General features: G+C 54.6%; 6 protein-coding genes across 6 annotated transcripts; 3 read left to right on the top strand and 3 right to left on the bottom strand.

The window, feature by feature from the left end:
* Positions 1 to 406: 406 nt before the first annotated feature.
* Positions 407 to 4,335, bottom strand: CORC01_05680 (uncharacterized protein; the record flags this gene model as incomplete). Its single annotated transcript, XM_022617322.1, has 7 exons — positions 407 to 847; positions 923 to 1,390; positions 1,458 to 1,922; positions 1,980 to 2,499; positions 2,550 to 3,289; positions 3,349 to 3,388; positions 3,440 to 4,335. 7 exons carry the CDS (start codon positions 4,333 to 4,335, stop codon positions 407 to 409), a joined length of 3,570 nt encoding a protein of 1,189 aa, XP_022476139.1.
* A 365-nt stretch (positions 4,336 to 4,700) lies between these two features.
* CORC01_05679 (uncharacterized protein) lies at positions 4,701 to 4,997 on the top strand (the record flags this gene model as incomplete). The annotated part of the gene is made up of 1 exon (XM_022617321.1): positions 4,701 to 4,997. The coding sequence occupies one exon, from the start codon at positions 4,701 to 4,703 to the stop codon at positions 4,995 to 4,997; it is 297 nt and encodes a 98-aa protein (XP_022476138.1).
* An 886-nt stretch (positions 4,998 to 5,883) lies between these two features.
* On the bottom strand, positions 5,884 to 7,612 carry CORC01_05678 (uncharacterized protein; the record flags this gene model as incomplete). Its single annotated transcript, XM_022617320.1, has 4 exons — positions 5,884 to 6,539; positions 6,597 to 6,675; positions 6,742 to 6,871; positions 6,939 to 7,612. The coding sequence occupies 4 exons, from the start codon at positions 7,610 to 7,612 to the stop codon at positions 5,884 to 5,886; spliced, it is 1,539 nt and encodes a 512-aa protein (XP_022476137.1).
* A 1,857-nt stretch (positions 7,613 to 9,469) lies between these two features.
* On the top strand, positions 9,470 to 9,856 carry CORC01_05677 (uncharacterized protein; the record flags this gene model as incomplete). The annotated part of the gene is made up of 1 exon (XM_022617319.1): positions 9,470 to 9,856. One exon carries the CDS (start codon positions 9,470 to 9,472, stop codon positions 9,854 to 9,856), a length of 387 nt encoding a protein of 128 aa, XP_022476136.1.
* A 171-nt stretch (positions 9,857 to 10,027) lies between these two features.
* CORC01_05676 (uncharacterized protein) lies at positions 10,028 to 10,390 on the bottom strand (the record flags this gene model as incomplete). The annotated part of the gene is made up of 1 exon (XM_022617318.1): positions 10,028 to 10,390. One exon carries the CDS (start codon positions 10,388 to 10,390, stop codon positions 10,028 to 10,030), a length of 363 nt encoding a protein of 120 aa, XP_022476135.1.
* Positions 10,391 to 12,381: 1,991 nt separating this feature from the next.
* On the top strand, positions 12,382 to 13,524 carry CORC01_05675 (uncharacterized protein; the record flags this gene model as incomplete). Its single annotated transcript, XM_022617317.1, has 1 exon — positions 12,382 to 13,524. The coding sequence occupies one exon, from the start codon at positions 12,382 to 12,384 to the stop codon at positions 13,522 to 13,524; it is 1,143 nt and encodes a 380-aa protein (XP_022476134.1).
* Between the last annotated feature and the right edge of the window lie 570 nt (positions 13,525 to 14,094).

Raw genomic sequence — 14,094 nt, 5'->3', positions numbered from 1 at the left:
TTCTTTCCTCTGCAAACCACCTGCAATAAATGGAGCAGAGTCGATGCGGGAGGGCTAGCTGGTCTCAACCGTCCGTTGGGCGCCATCCCACGATGCCAAGCCGATGAACCAACACCGATCTCCCTTCCATCGATCGTCCCCTGCCGCTGGCAGCCCAATCTCCGATATGGCGTGGGCGAGTGAAGCAAACGGCAGTTGGAGTCTAGGCCCAGCCACTTCCGCAAGAAAAGTCGAACCAAGAAGATCCTTGCACCCAGCATCCTGGCTCCAACTCGGGTGCCCCCGAGCTTCCTGGCTTCCGATCCAAGGCAGTTACCGTACTCGGACCAGGGCCGTAATGTAGGTTGTGGTAATGGCGTCGTCTCGTCCCCAAAGTGCCGCGGTACGCGTCCTGGCTTTCCATTCCTCAGGCGCCATGGCTTCGAGCATCCAACCGCCTCGTAAAGCTCTGCTTGGCCGACATTGGTCGACTATACACGGCCTGTGGAGCAGTAATGACCTCGATACCGGCATGCTGCTGGTAGCTAGGCTTTTCGGACATATCCCCGCCGTGCGTGGGAAAATTTGGACTGAGTCTGTCGTCGCCTCGCAATTTTCCAACGAACCAGTCGACGAGGTGTCCCATCTCGCCCATCCACCACAAACCCAGCACAATCGTCAGGATGGTCACGGGTATCGCGGTGGCCCAGTACAGCCATTGCCCGGCCTCCATGTCTCGGATGTCGCTAGAATTCATCCCGAAGACGCTCGAGACGGCGCTCAGGGGCAGGAAGATGATGGTCACAATGGTGAAGGCGTAAATAGCCTGCTCCTGGCGGTCTTTGGTCACCGCCGCATTGTTGAGGTTCTGGTCTCCCGTGTTAGCGTCCTCGTCTTATCCTGGCAACGCCAAAAGCTAAAGCGCGGCCTCGGCTTAACTCACCGTCTGTTCCAAAACATCAGCTTGCTCGGCGTACTCTTCAAAATCCCTGCTCCGCCGCTCCAGAAGCTGTGTGCACTCCGCCGCCAGGAGATCCCTGAAGCCGGCCGCGTCCGTGGACGGAAGCTTGTAAAAGTCGGACACCCCAGCGGCAGCAGCCATGGCCACAGGCTCCAAAAGCGCCTGCTGCACTTCATCGTCATCGGCGGCGTGTCGGCCGCTTCTGCCCAACAGCATGTGAGATTTTGGTGAAGCAGTCTCAAGATAATTGGCGGCCGCGGCAACCCGAGTTCGAGTCGAACGGTGAAGCTTTGCTGCAGCGGATGAACCTTCCTGTCGAGAGGCCAGGATGGAGCTGAAGACGTTGCTTTGCGCAGCTATGGTGCGGTCAACAACGCTTACTTCTTGCCGTAGGAAGTTTATTCGCTGCTGGTAGGAGATATCCGACTGCCCATTCGCAATCTCGTTTTCCTGCTCATAATGTCAGTACATAAGACACAAGGGGCCAAGAAGATTCAACGAGTAAACTAAAACGTACCAATGCTCTGAGATACTCTGAATACGTGTCTGTAATTCCCGCATACTTTCCAGACGTGTTGGACAAGAGGCCATAGCTGATCAAAGACACCACCTCGAGCGGGAGGACGCAAGACCGGTCCAGCAGGTTTAAGTTTGACAGCCGTTCCATAATATGCTTCATGCCGCTCTTGACCAGCGCGTCCGCCACGTCCAGATGGTCCTCCCACATGTGCGTCTCGTGACTCGCGTAGATCAGGCCCATGACCAGATGGAGCCAGGCGCGGATCAGCTCCAGAGGCACGTCAATGTCTAGCCGGTCCGTCGGTTCAGCGTGAGACAGGATGCCCTTGAAAGCGATGACGGGGAGGGCCAGCTGGCGCAGGGCTTTTCTGACCGTCGGGGCGTTTGCGTAGACGGCTTCGCGCCTCGTCTTGTCGAGGCTGTTCGGATGAGGCTCGCTCTCGGTGGTCTCGGGTTGGGGAACCTAAAGAATATGAATTTCCATCCCAACTTGGAAGTGAGACTAACAGTAAAGACTTACTACTGTGACCAAATTCATCACAGCACCCCAGAACCTCTCGGTTGTCGGCCCGTCAAAAAGAGGAGGCAAAAAGAACCTGAACAAAGAGTCAGCCGCGTTAAAAATGTCAACACGCTCCTCATAGTCCTGCTTCCTCCATGACTTCTTCGTATCTTGCATCCGCGCCCCTTGCTGTTCGAGATACTCGTAGACTTCGTTCCTCGTCGACATCTCAGCCTCGAGGTACGCCCGCCGGTCCAGCCCATTGGTCTCGGCCGTCAGGAACTCTTCGACCTCGGATAGCTGTTTCTGGAGCACGATAAAGTTGGGGCCTTCGATGGGGCCGGGCGGGTTCGTCTCGGCCCAGCTGAATACGTGAAACATTTCGTTGTTCTTGTTGGGCTGGCCAGGCGGGAAGCTCATCCGGTTGCCTGCCGACGTCCTGGGTGGCTGGAAGCTACCGGACGACTGCCCGGCGGCGCTGCTTAGACCCTGTTTGAGGGGTCTCAAAATGCCGCTTGGCGGTAGTTGTGGTGGTGTGCTATTACCTATCAGGCCCATGCTCTCATCCTTGAATCAATGCAGACTTACCAGGTTTCCATACTAATCACAACGCTCTTGTGTGAGGTCCTGGCAAACTGAAGTACCTTCCACCACCGCCCCTCCGTCAACAGTCGACCGTTGAAGTGGAAGCGAACTGCCTTTGGCCAGAAATCGGCAAAGTGCGCAATAAAAGCGAACCAGGTCCGGCATTCTTCGAGAGGAAAAGACCACAGCACCGACTCGCCGTGCCGGATCAGTATCCGCCCCGTATCCGCCCCCAGGGTGGGATTTCTCGCCGGCTCCGAGGTCATTATGACGGTTTCGCCGCGCAGGGCCTCCTCGAACATGGAACCGCAGGTGATGAGCAGCGAATCGTCCAGGACGATACACCACAACTGTCGGATGTGGAAGCACATGTCTTTCCCTCCGTTGCCGATCTGCCGCGTTGCCTGCAGCATGTCCCGCTTGCGCGAGTTCCGCGAAAAGGCTGACTGTAGGAGTGTTTGGGGCGGGTAGGCTCCCGGATTTCCGGTGGCCTGGATCCCCGAGTACTCCTCTAGTGAAAAGTATGGGATGCAGAGCCAGGTCGCGGAATGCTTCCCGGACTTCAAAGCCTTGCCCGGGTCTCCTCCGTGCTGGAGGGGAAGTTCGAGGTAGCTAGGTTCCATGTGTTTGACTGTCGTGTCTCGAGAGGTGCGGACGGTCTTGGAGTAGTTCTTTCTCACGTCGGAGAGAAGCTTGCGAATGTCGTTTTGCTCTGACTCGGAGAGCGCGCGCGAGATTTCATTCTGCTCGAGATTTAGCATGCACTATTGAGAAGAACAACGTGCAAGAGAGCAAGACCTACTGTGAACTCATCAAAGTTCATCATGTCCTGCTGCACATGCCTATGAGACAATTAGCGACGCTTCCTCCCCTCAAGCTCACGCCTCACTTACAGCCATCTGAATAATGATTGGCGCCTTTTTTTGGTATCATATACAACATCCAAAGCCGCCGAGTGCACACCGCCCAGTACGCTCTCACCAGTGTACCTGGACTGATACACATGGAGCGCCCGACTCAACGGCGGTTCCTCACCCCTCAGCGTAGAGTCGTCCGAAAACGGAATGTCTAGATCAGAACCATCATCATCTCTTGTCGGGTGAGACGAGGAGCGCGCCGGATCAAAGGCGTACACCTTGCCCGACGTCTCCTCCAAATCGACCCAGTCGTCAGCCTCGCTGATGGGAGTGAGATACTCCTGATCCAGAAAGTCCGGCGGCATGGGGAATCCGGCCATGTCAAGGCTCTGCTCGTCCGACTCGTCCTCCTCGTTGGCCATAACTGACGGCACAAGCTCCTCCGGGTTATGCTGCCTCATCTGCTGCTGCTGCGCCTCTTCTGGTATCGCCGCTGGCAGGACAATACTCTGCTGCTGGGTGGCGGGCATATCATACACCACGGGCACCGAAAGCGGTGTCTTGGCTCGTCGCCTGGGCGCCAACGACTCCAGAGGTGGTGTGAAGCGTTCCAGAGGCGATGTGAAGCGGTCCAGAGGCGATGTGAAGCGTTCCAGAGGCGATGTGAAGCGCACCGAGGGCGAAACGACCCTCTGGCTCCTCTGGCTCCTGTGACTCCTCTGCCGTCCCGGAGCTCTGGGTGGCGGCGTGGGCGGCACGGGCTCGTAGATGGGATCCCCCTTGCGAAACTCCTCAATCAGCTGGACGAGGTGCGCCGTCTGGGCTTCTCTGCTGCTGTACTGGCTCCGGAGGCTCTGGGCTGATGCTCGTGTTGAGAAGAGGGACTGGCCTCCCCGTCGGCGAGGTTGTATTGAAGGATCGTATTGTGACATTATGAAGGTTTCGCACACTGTAGCAACTGTGGACAGCCTTGCTGTTTCCTTGCCGTGATACAGTGTAAAGTCTGTGGTTGGTGTGTAAGTGTCGTTGGGCTTTTCTTGCTCCCCTGGTCTTAATCGAGTCGAGATAATATCTTCTTTCTCCAAACGGCAAGGTGGTATTCTGCAATTATCGATAGATTGCAAACAAGCGAAACGCCTCTCAAGACCGGTGGCGCCTCTGCAACAGCCAAGATGATGCACACCACTTAAATATAATGCTTGCAATAATACGGATACTAGCAGCAGCAAATCACAACAGCAAAAAAGCTGCACATCAACCCAGCCCGGCCCACAACCGCCAGCCACCCGGTGTTGTCATGAGGGAGGGCAGGGCCGACACTAACACGGAGCCCGCAAGCGCCGTTGCCATCAGTTACTGCCATGGCGCCAGTCTGAGCGCTGGTGGCTTCTTGCCCAGGCACAGGGCCAAGCACGCCAGGAACCGTCAGTCACCACAGGTTCCACCCCGCCGCACGGAGGACGGGACCGTTAGCGGATCCATCCAATGCCTCCCCCGCCATCTCCAGCGGCGAAACACGGGTAACCTTAGCTGCAAAATGGGCCTAACCGGCACCAAGGTGCTGAGCCCAGCCATTGCCGGGTCAGCGTTGTAGGCTCACATCTGGCTCATCTTACTCTTCACTCAGCAGTACAGATTTTCGTAGCAAGGACGTTCACGGTTACGTAGCCTCATAGGCTAATTCATCTTGTGCTCAGATATCTTATTCATTAGTGCCTTTCTCTGAAGACGACAGTGAGTATCTGAGTCCTTTTGCATCCGAGTATCCGTTCTGAAAACCGAGATCCCTTGACTCCAGACCTGCAAATCATGGGAGTATCGTGAAATGACATGTCCCAGAACCGAAAATCGATAGGGTATTCCTTTTTCTCCGTATCCGTAGCCATGGCCGATCGTGCCAACAAGAGTAAATGAAAGCAAAACAAGCAAGTTAAACGCGTGCGGTTGTCAATGGTTCTCAAAGACCTCGTTTATCCGCGTTCCAAACATAGTCCGTCGTGTCCGGCTCACATGAAATTTGTTTGGGCGGCTTACTCTTTGGAGAATCCCCTCACATGCATGTCGTGGAAAAAAAGAAAAATCGTCATGTGCCGGCGGTTCCATTCAATCTCTCCCATTCGCGTAGAAGTACTGGTCCGGAAGGTCCAATATGAGATATGGTCAAGTTATCTTTCCGTCCACCAGCCTCTGCCGCAGTGACACAAGCAAAGTCGAAAGCCGTACTGACGTAAAGTCATTCAATCATAAGAAAAGAGAAAAGAGAAAAGAGAAAAGAATCGATCGTCAATGTCGAAAGACAAGAATTAGCCTCCGCGGTGCCAACATGAAATAATCGAGCCGTCGAAGCATGGTATCGAGAACGACCATGACCCACATGAATCCCAAAAGTAGATGAGTATCCAGCGTAGGCAAGAAAGGGCTGTACCATCCAAATGGGCAGAGGTTCAAAGCTCGGTGCTTCGTCGGGAGAAAATGTCACCTTAGCGCGCGAAAGGGTAACCAGGATCAAGACCACAGCCGGAAAGGCGGCGGCACATCTCGTCAACAGACTCCTGGTGGAATGGCACATTGGCAGGACCAGACAAGGCAGGACGCGAAGACGGACCGGCGGCGTCGGCAGGCTCCTCGTAGTAGAAGCGGCTCTCGTCGACCTTTTCCTCTGCCCACTCCATATTCTCATCAAAGATCTTGGGGAAGTCGGGAAGCAGGCCCTCGTGGTAGAACTCCTCCCACTCGGAACGCCAGGGGAAGGGAAGGCTCTCCCAGAGATTCTTGATCAGCTTGAACGAGGGCTGACGGCGCAGAAAAGGAAGAACGACGGTCGCCACCTTGGCAAGAGCAACCTTCATCTCCTTGAGGTCGTCGATGTAAGGGTTGTCGAGGTACAAGTGGACCAAGGCCATTCGGAACGGAATCTCAAAGCCGGCCAACTTGTCAAAGTCGGTGACCTGGTAGTAGAAGTATCGGCCGCCGAGCGCGACGCGGTACACCTCATACGCCTCCAGCATGTTGTCGAGCTGGAACTTGAAGAGCGACGAGACGCCGAAGCGAAACGCCGGGCCATGGAACATGGCGTTGTATAAGATGGGTCGACTGTCCCAGATATCATCTTGGCTCAATCGATTGCCGGGAAGCTCTGCCAATGATTAGATTAGACGAAAATTTGTTTCAATCAGTCGCGGCCGTTACTTACCGCCATTGTAGATGAAGAAGATGAGAGGACTGAGATAAGACATCGTGCAGTCTCTCATGTCGAGATGAGTACCGCCGTTCTGTTCCACCGAAGAAAGAAATTAGAAAACTGGGAATCTTGCATCGAACAGAAAAGCCAAGCTTACCGCATCGGCCGGAGGAAGCAACTCGGCCAATTTCGGCGCGTCTGAGGTGAGGATGTCGCGATGACAACCGATCATGGTGCCCTCCTTGAGAGTGAGGAACACGTTGTGGGATTCCCGGTTAAGGAGGAGCCTAGAGGAGGAAAAAGAGGGCAAAGTTAGTGATTTTTTTTTTTGCTTTTGTTAGGTCCGAGACTTACTCCGCGCGATGGTCTCGCTCAAGCGAGGCGATCATGGCTCTTCTGAGCGCCCCGTCCTTAGCCGAAGCCTCGGACGAGGCGCCAGTCGCCTCCTCTTCGGTCGGGATCGCCAGTCCCTTCCCCTTCTCCTCCTTGATCTCCTCGTCCGCCGGAAGCGGGACGTTGGCCGCGTCGATAGCGGCAGCAGAAGCAGCCGCGCCAGCAGCAGCCGACGAAGAGCTGACCATGGAAATGGCAGGAATCTCCGGCAGAAGCCACTGACGGGCCGCCTCCGCCACCGCCTTCTTCGCAGCAAGCTTCTCCTGTCTCTTCTGGTTGACCATCTCGGCGATGGTGGTGGTATCACGGTTGAGAATCGTGATGGGTGGAGGAGAAGAGGAAGATGGGTCGCTCCCCCTCAAAAGGGAAGAGACAACACCACCCTCCTCAACTTCTCCCGCCGAGATGGGGCCAGAGGGAGGGCTGGGGCTTCCAGCCGGTGAGGCTGCGATATTCTGCCCCTGCCCCTCATCCCCATTATATCCCGTGAGGGATGGGAAGTCAGCGGCGGAGGGCAGGGGAGGAGGCGGGCTTTGGCTGGGAGATTGTGAGTCTACTAAGAACTCTTGGCGAAGAGGACTGGGATTGGGCGTTGTGCCCGTGGCGACGATCTGAGCCCACGAGCGAGGGGCCATAGTGGGTGAGTGGGTGAGTGGTGGTAGTGATTGCGTGTGACGAGCGGACGAAGCAACTGGATGAATGTTAACAATGCCAAAGGTCAGACGAGATAGAAATCTTAGATCAGAATCTTACAGATATGAAATGTGGTGAAAGGGTTTTGTTGTCGTGTGAAGCAAGAGAAAAGTGCGAACAGAGTTGATTATGACAGGGAAAGGGAAAGAGCCGGGTAGGGAAAAAATATTTTTCAAAGGCTCTGATTCATGATGTATAGGAAGGTGCTCACTAGCATGCCACTTATGAGGTTGCTTAGGAGCGCTTTAGAAGTATTCCGGTCATGAAAAGTGCGTATTCTAGGCATGGCTGTTTATACTTCACTTCGTCTCACTTACCTAGGTGTCCAGGCACTGAAGATGAGATGAGTCGCGCCTACCTGATGAGATATGAAGACCCAAGAGGTAATAAAGGGCATTAATTAGATAAATTGAGGTAAATTCGTCATAAGGAACGGTTGATCCTTTGAGTGATCAAGAGCTTGCTTATCCATGAGCGGTTTCTGTCTCCTGAGAATCTCTAACTCGAGGTCATCCAGACCTCAACTAAGCAAAATCAAAACGAAATTCGGACATGGAATATCTAAAAGTATCCGATTTTTAATGTTTCAGGGTCCGGTCCGACAGATTCCAGATCCTAGGCGGGGAAGGGGGGGTTGGTCCTCTTTATGTCGAGGACATCATACTGACGAAAGCTTTGCTGAAAGCCGGATCAGCAAGCCCCAACCTTGTACAAGGAAAGAACCATTAGCGATTGTCTTCTATGCATCAAAGACCCGGGTGTCTCCGTAGTTGTTTGTCCAAGACAAACTCGAATAGCTGTCCAGAGTCTTTGTTAATTTGGGTGGTCATTTTTATATAGTTAGCCTATGGGATACTCGGAGACCAAACCCAAGCAAAGAACAATCGCCAAGCCCGTTCTCCGTCCCCTTCCCCATATATTAGATCCATCACTTGCATGAAGCCAGCGGAAGCCACTTTCGTGCCCGCTGCAAGGGGTATTTCCCCGATGCTCCCGAAGCGCGTCGCAGAAACCTCAGGGATGTCATTACCACGAGTCAACATGATTTTCTTTCTCCCTTCAACGACAGATATGACTGGTACGACTAACGGGGGAAAAAAAAGTCGAGTGACACATCGAGCATAGACATGAGAAAAATCGATGTGAGATGGGGCATTCATAGCAACAAGACGATGATGAGCAAGATGCCATGTCGTCGAGCGTCTTACATAAGCGGCAGGTGGAAGCACCTTTCGGAGGGGTCCGGCCGAGACCGAAGTAATGGAGGCAGGTACGAAGCACTCTGCAACAATCCATAAGGTACAAGCTCGCGGGCCCAAATCTCTGGCGAATAGGCGATTTAAGGTGAAAACTGACAACTTGCTGCACCCCCCGGCCCCGTAACACATCTGAGTCCCGCAAGCTGCCAATTGAGTTTGGTCGGAAGGGAGACCAGTTCCAAGGACTGGCCGATCTCTACGGCAAGCCACCCCGCCCGTTACTACCCCCGCGGCGCCTTGTGGGGGGCCCCCCCAAAGGACGGACTTGCTGCATGATCCATGGGCCCGAAAGCTTCGGCCACCAATTTCCACATTCGAATGAGTGGGGATATCGGCAACATCTTCAGGTCCGAGAAACGTAGCCTCTGCCTCTTGATTTTGACATTGAGGAAAACAATTAACAGGCTCCATCACTAAATCACAATATGTAGAAATGCATCGACAGTCGAATTAAAGAAAGATAGAGCGAACGACGATATCGACCACCTGAAGACTCGCAGTTCGTCCCCAGCTAACTTACACATACATTCAATTGTCCAAATGAGCTCATCACAAGGCAACCGAGCCCTCTGGCTGTCATCATACACCAAGCCCCTCAAGATCGTCAACCTCCCAATGCCAGGTGCTCCCACAGGTACAGTCGTTGCAAAGATTTCTCCAGGCGCCAATCGTGCCCTAAGGTACACACACCTAGCCCATACCGGCCACCACCCGCAGCTCAACATCCACCCGCCCTTCGTCCTGAACCTCAACGCCATCGGCCCGGGTGCCGCGAACGTCAAGCCGGGCGACCTCGCACACATCGACGCCACCACCCGCGGCCGCGATGAGCCCGTCAACGTCATGGTCAAGATCGGACACCTCGCCGGCGTCGGCAACGCGGGCCAGAAGCTCTTGAAGGAGTGGGGCGACGGCTCCCCGCAGTAGTACCAAAAGGTGCCCCTCGAGAACGTCTGCCCGCTCAACGAGTAGCGCCTCATCGGCGAGCTCGGCTACGATTTCGCGGCGCTGAGCTCCATCGCACAATACTCCGTCGCCGCGGGTGCACTCCAAGAAGCAGCCGACATCAAACTAGCCGAGAACATTGTCGATGGCTCCTCAGGCGGCTAATTTGGCTGCCCGGCCGTTGACACTGTCGGCGCCAACGTCATCGCCTTGGCTCGCAGGGATGCGCGCCAAGCTCGGCGACAATCCGCACCTCGAGACGGCGGTGATGACGGGCGACGCCGAAGTCGACGCGCGCGATCTTCGCGGCCATACATAATGGCCCCGGCGTGGACATTTGCAATGACTGGACGCCCGGCGAGCGGTGCGCACGCTGAAGCGCGAGGGGCGGGTGATTCTCAGCGACGAGGCGAGCGAGACGCTGTCGAAGTCATACGCCGTCTTTGGGCTGAAGAAACTGAAGCTTCTGGCTAAGTGGATATGCAAGCGGTCGACGCTGTTGCAGGCGATTTGCATGACTGAGGAAGGCTAATTGAGGATCGGGAGGGAGAGCGGAGCGGGGATCAATGTTTCTCGTTGGATGAGCACCACGAGGCGAGTCGTGCCATTATCTTTTGACTGACGGCCCTTCTATTGCGCCTTTTGGGCCCCTGTCTTGCGTCGATCTGCTTGATTTCCTACACTTTGTAGACCACACCACAGTTGTTTTTGTAAAGTCGAACGACTCGAATGAGAATCCTAGTACGATGAGTAAGATTGGAGCTCAGCTTATCGGCTAGCTGTGACTCGCAAGTAGGGAAAGGCAGCTTTGATTTTTATCCAAAATCACTATTGTTATGACATTTCATGTACAAGGCTTTCTCACTCGAAGCAGACAACAAGGTTGTGTTTCTCCATCTCATTCCCGTCTCATCCCACCAGATGGGTTAAAAAAAAAAAGAGTTTGGACGTTATTCTCCATACTCGTTTTCACGATGAAACTGCGAATACCACAGAGAAAAGGAGGTTCCGTGAACGCTGGCCCTGTAAGGTAGGATAAACCAATTCCGTTTGAGCCCCCTTTCGTTTGTCACATCAGCAAGGCACTGGAAGCGGTTGCAGTAGCAGGATTGGATGACTACGTGACTACCTACCTGCGACCTCGCATGAATTCCGGGTCGCTACGTCATGAATGGTCGAACGTCCCCGGTCTGTTTGTCCACGTTGTGTTGGACCATCTCCCCCCACGCGCGGACGCTCCGGCTACTTGCATCTTGGGTTTCAGTTCGATCGGCGTGACCAACTTGATGTCCATTGCAGCAGTGCTGGAGATAAGACGAGCTAGAAGAGCGGCTCATAGATTCTGCATGTACTCATTGAGAAACGATCTTCTAGATTTCACGTCTTCCCCTCCATCGGCTGAAGATGGTGTTCTCGTCAACTCGTCACAGGTATTCAAATGGATACACAAACTGGAGGTGGTGTATACTACAGGCGCCAGTACTCTCGTAATCTCTGCGTTTGTCTCTCATGTTAGTGCCGGCGGCAAGCTGCCCAGTGTTGTTTTCATGTCAAAATCACAGTCCAACACCAGCTCCCAGGCATCTTCATGCCTCAATTCTTCACCATGGATACGGGGTTTCTGAGAATATCTGCAGCTCGGAACACCCATTCTCATCACTCATCACATCTCAGTCAGAGCCAAGTGAGATTCACCCGAACTGAAGGTCTGTGCGTTGGCCGCGGGTGCTGGCTCCCGGCCGTACTCTAACGTGTCTACAGGGTGAAAGATCCCTGCTCCCGCTCCAGCATGACAAGGAGAGGGGTTGCTTGCCACCTGGGCACGCTGAGGTGGGCTTGGGGTGTTGGCCCGGGTGGACGCTCCAGCGCCAGCCCAGAGGCACCTGGGTAGGTACCTTCCAAGTTGGGCGGGGGGAAGGGGCTAACCTAGGTAAGGAAGCGATCCTTCCTCTACCCACCGATCCAACCGCTGGGTGGCAAGGTACCTTACCTTAATTAATTCCAACCTCAGGTAACCTCCCCGAGCGGCTGGCTGCTCGATATCTCCCACGCCCATCTCGCTTTTTTTTGACATCACCTCTTGCTCAGGCTGACCGTCTGTCGTTGGCTTTTGGACGGCGCTACGTCCAGTCTCCACCGCTCGACAACGGAAGGAGCTAGTAGCCGGGTTTGCTGGCCTTTGGCGATTGTTCCTGCGTCATCTCGGCGTCTTGCAACACCCACGCACGCGACACCCCCGACTCTCATCGCCCAGGATCCGTCATATCGCGACGCGAAACACTGGCCTTGGCACTACTTGCATTCGCTTGCTGAAGCATCGCCGATATCGCTTGAGCATACCCAACCTTGCTCTTGCCGCAGAAGTCGTCCATCGGCGCAACTCATTCCTCTTCATCGCTTTAGTAAGCAACCCGCCTCGACGCGGTCTCCTCGGATCCCGTTTGCTCATCTCATCCAGGTAGTTGAAAGTCATCATGGCGAACAACTCACCCACACCCGCCGACCCGATGGCCGCAGCCACGAATGCCATGATGATGTCCATCCAGGCCTACGTCCGTACCGCCGTCGCCGCGGAGACTGCAAATGCCCAGCCGACCGCAGATCAGCCCGGCCAATTAGCTACCCTCCAGAGTCGTCTCGAGACGGCCAATCAGGAGAACTCTGACCTGAGGGATAGAATCAAGCAGACTGAGAGTAAGAAGTCCACTCGCCACATTCGCAAGCGCACGTTTATTTCCGCTCCAATGTCTACAGCGAACACTGACATAGAACAAGCAGGCGAGAGAGACACCGTCAAGGCTGCCTTCTCCTCTTATCTGGGCTTCCCTCTCCCAGACTCGAAACATTCCCGCCATTCGCAGAGCAAGGGCAGCAAATTCCCTCAGTTCAAGAACTTCCCCGTCGAGATCCGGATGAAGATCTGGAAGCTTGCTCTCCCCGCCGGCCGGGTCTTTGACCTCTCCAATGTCGACGCTCACTTCTCCCGCGTTCTCCGGGCCCCCATCGCCAACAACAACGGCGCACCTAACCCCGCCTTGGTCCTGCGCCAGGCCTCGGGCCTCACCGAGATGAGCTTGACCGCTCACAAGACGCCCAAGCTCCGTCTCGCGTGCAAAGAAGCCAACAAGGCGTTCCTCGAGGCTGGTGGCTTCGAGTTCGGGTTGTTCGGGGGCGCCTATAAGGGCCTCTGGTTCAACTACTCTGAAGACATTCTCTACGTCCGCGAGGAGCCCCGCTCCTGGACAAACCTCGACATGTCACGCATCATCCGTGTCGCTTTCCCACACAATAGGTTCATGTGCAAAGCCGACGCCACGGCCAAGATGGACCTCATCCTTGACCATTTCACGTCCTGCAAGGAGGTCATCCTCATGCAAACCATGGAATGGGATATCCGCTCCTGCCTGGCAAGCCCGCGCCTGCCCGCCAAGCTCTTCCCACTACGGGACAACGACCCGATCAGCACCCACGAATACCCGAAGGAGCTCTCCGACGACATCGGTTGCGTTGCAGCCTGGGGTGACGTAAAGCGCATCGTTGGCCATATTTGGGAGGACCACGTTGTCAGTGTGAAGCATCTCAGTGCAGGCCGGATTCCCAAGTTCTCCGGTATTGAAGTGCTCAGAGCCCGCCCAAGCTACTTCGACTAGACTGATAGCTTGACTAATTTCTGGGTGAGTTTCACATGATTCAGTGGGATTCTGACATGTGCCATATTCCGGCATACATTGGGAGAAGGGGCGTTGGGTTCGATTTTTTCTTCGTACGAAAACAAGTCACATACCAATTGATATCCACTAAGTACCTATACTCATTTTTTGTGTGGATTCGCCATCTTTGTCAACAAACAAGCTGGTAATCCCCGCAACTTCTCATTCACATACCTCGGTTAGAGTAGCATGGATGGCAGAGACTATACCTCGCCTTCATTTGCCCTCCATACTCATGATTCTTGCGACGAGAGCCTGGAGGGGCCATTCGAATGGCCTCCGCTTGACCGAGATGATCGAGCACAAATTATGAGAGTTGAGAGATCAATAAGCCATGTCTTGTTGAGTGTCCACTGCAGCAGGCGAGGTGTATATATATCTCTCTCTAATTTATTTGACGCAAATTGCCGCCAAGGAGGCAGACGACGCCGCCAGTAAGTAAATCGTGGCCAGAGTCGTCGACGGAGACTATAAAGATTCGATGATTCCCTCACTAGTCGTGACAAGGTT

The sequence above is a fragment of the Colletotrichum orchidophilum genome (assembly GCF_001831195.1).
Source record: "Colletotrichum orchidophilum strain IMI 309357 chromosome Unknown Scaffold_40.1, whole genome shotgun sequence".
NCBI classification, from domain to species: Eukaryota; Fungi; Ascomycota; class Sordariomycetes; order Glomerellales; family Glomerellaceae; genus Colletotrichum; species Colletotrichum orchidophilum.
The sequence above is the reverse complement of the archived record's forward strand: the minus strand, read 5'-3'. Positions and strand labels throughout refer to the sequence as shown.